Source organism: Saprolegnia parasitica, assembly GCF_000151545.1.
Source record: "Saprolegnia parasitica CBS 223.65 unplaced genomic scaffold supercont2.611, whole genome shotgun sequence".
NCBI lineage: Eukaryota > Oomycota > Saprolegniomycetes > Saprolegniales > Saprolegniaceae > Saprolegnia > Saprolegnia parasitica.
The window spans coordinates 1-4,615 of record NW_012157005.1 but is presented as its reverse complement, the minus strand read 5'-3'; the positions used below and the strand labels follow the sequence as shown (position 1 = coordinate 4,615).

Below are 4,615 nucleotides of genomic sequence, written 5' to 3'. Positions count from 1 at the left end.
GGAGATCATGGAGCAGCGGCGAGCTTGTCGTTGCCATGGCGCAGTGCTGGAGGATCGACTTGGCGGATTTCAGGGGTCCTCCAACCAATCGAAGCATCACCAAGTGCTCTTACATACTTTGTTTCATATTTCTCTTTTCAGTAGGTCCCCACCGGGGTCGAAGCGAACCTAATCAAGTGCATACGAAATCAGTGGTGTTCGCTAAGTCGTGGTACACTATTAATACGTACAAGTAGGCAAAGCGTGCCTACTTGGAAATAGTGTACCCAGATGACCGGATTTATCTTTTTTGCGATCTTCCACGGGCAAGGGAAGCGACGAAACAACTCGTCGGCATTGACCTCGCGATCGGATCGCGGTACCAGCTCATCGGCGAGACATACCTCGACAACGTACGCAACATGCATCGGACGATTCAGGCTCATGGAGCCGAGTAGGGCGAACTGCGACGCCAACCGAGAGTGCGCACTGGGCGTGCGGATGTTCCACGATGCATTGCAGCTTCGACGCGGCGGTATCAAGACGGTCTGCGACGTCATTGAGCAGTCGCTCCACCAAAAAGTCTAAGACAACCTGCGCCAGGTCGTCTGTGAGACGATCCCCGGGTACCCTTCCTATTAATATAGGCCAACAGGGCGGCGCTACATCGTTATCGCCGTAGGTAGACTCATGCAGAAGGACGAGTTGCAGCATGCGGCCGAGTGCTCGCGCCAGCTGTTGGCTACGAGCGTTGCCGTCTTGGCGTGGGTCGTGCCCCAATGACTTTTCTGCTTCTTGTCGTACGCTTCGAGCATCGATCACTGATTCTCCTACCATGAAGCAAGGGTAAAATGAGAAGACATATTCTCTCAACAATACGGCCTGTAAATACATTCAATCAGCCAAAAAACTTAAGATGAAGATTTCCCGACGCTGACAACCCTCAACGTCATCATCACCCTCGTGTCTTCACCGCGGTGGCTTCTTGAATTCAAATGGATAGCTATTCCAGAGTACGATAGAGTCCTTATTCTGCGTTTTTCCAGCCGTTCCGCAAGCGAAACCAACCGACGAGTGGCCGCGTCCTCCGAGGCGCGGCCGTCAGTCATCCAGGCCGAGGCAGAAGGAGGCCTCGTCAGTCGACGCGACGCCTTCGCCTGCTGCGAGCCGCGCCATCAGCCCAAGCGACGCTGAGCGATGAGGAACTCATCGCCACGCTGTACAAGACGACGTATCCGAGAAAGACGACGACATGCTCCATCCAGACAACAACAAAAACAACGGTCAGGGGGACCACAACAAACATCAGATCCAACACAGAACCAACATGAGCACCGAGCACCGAGCACCGAGCACCGAGCACCGAGCGCAGAGCAAAGAGCACAGAGCACAAATCAGCCAGCCGCCGCCGCCACCGCCAACGCCATCAGCCATCAAGCTTCAGCAACAAGATCCATATCATCCGACCCCGAAACCCAAGCCATCGACCCAAACAAAGAATTCAAGTCCAACCCGCCACGCCGCCAAAACGAAAACAAATGTATCGAGCCAACCGCCCAGCTCCACGCCTCCAGAACGAAAACAAGTCAATATGCCCAGCGCCAAAACGAAAACACTTTCATGTACGACGACCGACCAAGACGCCAAAACAAAACAACTCGACCAGTGTCGGCACCACGAGCAATCAACCTTCATCAACGCCAGACCACCCGACATTTCGCGTCGGTCGCCAAGCCAAAGACTTCCATCAGCCCGCGAGTTCAAGTGAGCACCCCCTGTGTACCTTCGGGTGCTGCAGCTCCAGGTCGGCCCACGGTCGCATCCAAGTGGAACTCCGCAACACGGGTCTGGCTCACGACCGCGGACGCTGCTGGTCGATCAAGTAGCTTGACGATGGACCACATAGAAAAAGAAAAACCCATAGTGGTAATCCCGGTAATACACCACCTGACAAGAGTACGATAGAGTCCTTCTCGCTATTAGGAGAATGTGCTATTAGCCTCGCTGTGAGCACCTATAATGACTGTAGTATTGAGAGCGTGCGACGAATCCGCAAAATCGCAACCTACGCAATCCACTACTCGAGCGTGAACGCCATCGACTCGACGCCCAGCAGCATAAAGAGCACGTTTCTCACGAGGCCGCGGGTCGGGTACAGCGGCAGATCGATGCGGTTGAAGCACGTGTGCACCTTGGCGAGCCACCCGCGACTGTAGGTTGTCGACTGCAGCGTGAAGAGGCAGGGCTTGCCGTCATAGCTCGTAAGCCCCTTAAACCCTTGCAGCGGAACGTGCGCCGACTCGTCGCGGTCGTAAAGTGCAGGAGCTCGGTGCGGTCGGCAGCACTCATGTCAAACTCGAGAACGTCCCAGAACCACGCGGGGGTTGTCGTGCACTGCAGCGAGCGCGACACGATCGTGTGGGCGCGCCAGTCGTCGAGGTCAATGTCGGGCGTGCCGCAGAGCAACAACTCTAGCTCCTTGTAGTCCAAGACCGACACAAGCTCATGGGGCAGCTCTGCGTGAAAGGCGCGGACGAGGCGTCTGATTTGCTGCGACCACTGCCCACTGAGCAGGTGGCGCACCATCGCGTCGACGTACATACTTTGGTTGACCTCGATGTGGCGTCCGTTGGGGACGAGATCGATGACAGTAGTGCGGCTGGTCGCCGTCACGCTAAAGGCGAGTGCGAGCACGTCGACAGCCCCTGACGACGCGATGTACCGGAGACTACGTGGCGGACGTCGAGGATCATGACGGGTGTGCTGAGCAGCGCCTTGAAGAGCGGTACGCAGAGGCGCACCAGCAGAACCTGGCCGTCGATGATGGCTTTCCCAAGGAGCCGCTCCACGGCTTCCAGCTTGTCCAAGTCGTCCGATGACATGGCGCACGGGTGCGGCATGTACGCATTGTCCTTGGTCGCCACAAAGAGGGTCGACGACGGAATGGCTTGTGAGAGGACAGTGTACCACTTGCGCTGGACATCGCGTCTTCGCCCGCCATCGTGACCCGCGTGCGCCGGCAGAGCTCGTCAACTGGCAGCTGCACCAAGAAGGCGAGTGACTGCTCAAGGAGCTGGTCGCGCGCGACGACAAAGCCGCTTCGCTCGGCGTCCGACGCATCGATCTGCTCCAGCATCCGCGCGTATTTCAGCGAGAAGGGCAGCGCCACGAGCGACGGCCCACGAGTCGGGAATTGGTTCACTCATCATTGGCGTCGATCCCGGCGTCAGTGGCAAGCGCACCGTCCAGCGGCGCGTAGGTGACGAACGTCGTGGCCGCGACGACGACGCAAACGCAGGGTGTCGGACCCAGACGCTCGTCGGCGTGGTTGGGACGACCGCTGCGTGCGTGCCCTACACCTCCGCTCCGCCGATTTGTCGATCCAGTATATCGAGTAGTACCACGCAGCCTTCTGGAGTGCGTTGAGCTGCGCGATGTCTCTCGTACTTACTGTGCGCTCGGCGACGTTGACGGACGATGCGAGCACAACGCCTACGCGCCGTCTCTGGGCGCACGTTTTGCGTGCGTCTAACAGTGTACCTCGCAGAGCGTGCAATCCTCCTTCTCATTGGCGTCGTGGAAGCTGCAGCACCCCTTGGATGATGTCTCGGCGCCACTAAGGACACACATAAAGCCTTGGCTGGAGGCAAACGCATACGAACCGCGCACTGGTTTTCCTTGCCGCCGCGCCGCGTGCCGTTGAGGTTCCCGAGGTGGCTACGCGCAGAGCGTGACCGCACATTACTCGTTGCAGAGGAGCTCGGCCTCCGCTCGGCTCAAGCACGACGGCTGCTGCGAACTGTTCTTGGCGGTGCGCCAGATCGCAACCCACGTGAGAAACAGCCAGAAGAGCACGACGGCCACCATGATCAACACTGTGTCCACCCTGCCACCCGAAAGCAACGTCAACAATAATGAGCAAACGGTCTCCTCCAACCCGAATATACGACACGCCAAGAGTTAGCAGAGTGAGAAGACAGCCCAGCGTACACGTTGGTAGATGCGTCCAGACACCGTTCGAGTGGACAATAGTGTCGTGTACTCGGACCGTTCCGTAGTACGATGGTACTAAATATGTCGGGTGACGAGTGCGAAGCAGAATCAAACGCATCCATCCCAGCGACAGCCAGCAAGAGATGCTAAATGACTTGTTGAGCTCCTGCTCCAACCAAGGCGGTGACAATGACGTTGCGGTCGAATGGGAGCTCGTTTTCCAAGTGACGTTAGGAAATCGTTGGTTTGCGACAGTAATAAATGTGTATTGTACTAGACTATTTCTCCTACTACGACTAAGGTACCAAGAATACGTACGCTCACGAGATCTCGGACCACGACGGGCGGCTCTGCGATTCGTCGTGGAGAGGCGGCTTGACGAGGTCCAGCACGACCCTTCGGTTGAGCCAGACGAGCTCCAGCGTCACGAGGAGCGCGAAGAGCGCGACGTACCCGACGCCCTCGACGTAGTCCCGACGCAGCACCGCCATCTTGGCGCCGTAGCACTCGCCTTGGAACGGGTGCGGCGTCTCCTCGTACAATGTCCGGCTCCACACGCCAGGCACGCTGTACACGGCGCAGTAGACCGCGCGAACGTCACCAACCTCCAGCGGACACTGTGCACGCAGCCAGTCGCGGACGA

At 57.8% G+C, this 4,615-nt stretch overlaps 3 protein-coding genes across 3 annotated transcripts; all 3 read right to left on the bottom strand.

The window, feature by feature from the left end:
* Nucleotides 1-2,056: 2,056 nt before the first annotated feature.
* Nucleotides 2,057-2,580, bottom strand: SPRG_17520 (hypothetical protein; the record flags this gene model as incomplete). Its single annotated transcript, XM_012356845.1, has 2 exons — nucleotides 2,057-2,256; nucleotides 2,280-2,580. 2 exons carry the CDS (start codon nucleotides 2,578-2,580, stop codon nucleotides 2,057-2,059), a joined length of 501 nt encoding a protein of 166 aa, XP_012212235.1.
* Nucleotides 2,581-2,648: 68 nt separating this feature from the next.
* Nucleotides 2,649-3,180, bottom strand: SPRG_17519 (hypothetical protein; the record flags this gene model as incomplete). Its single annotated transcript, XM_012356844.1, has 3 exons — nucleotides 2,649-2,653; nucleotides 2,702-2,954; nucleotides 2,987-3,180. Coding segments are annotated over 3 exons (452 nt in total), but the record flags the coding sequence as incomplete, so codon positions are not given.
* Nucleotides 3,181-4,292: 1,112 nt separating this feature from the next.
* Nucleotides 4,293-4,589, bottom strand: SPRG_17517 (hypothetical protein; the record flags this gene model as incomplete). Its single annotated transcript, XM_012356843.1, has 1 exon — nucleotides 4,293-4,589. A coding segment is annotated over one exon (297 nt), but the record flags the coding sequence as incomplete, so codon positions are not given.
* Nucleotides 4,590-4,615: the final 26 nt, after the last annotated feature.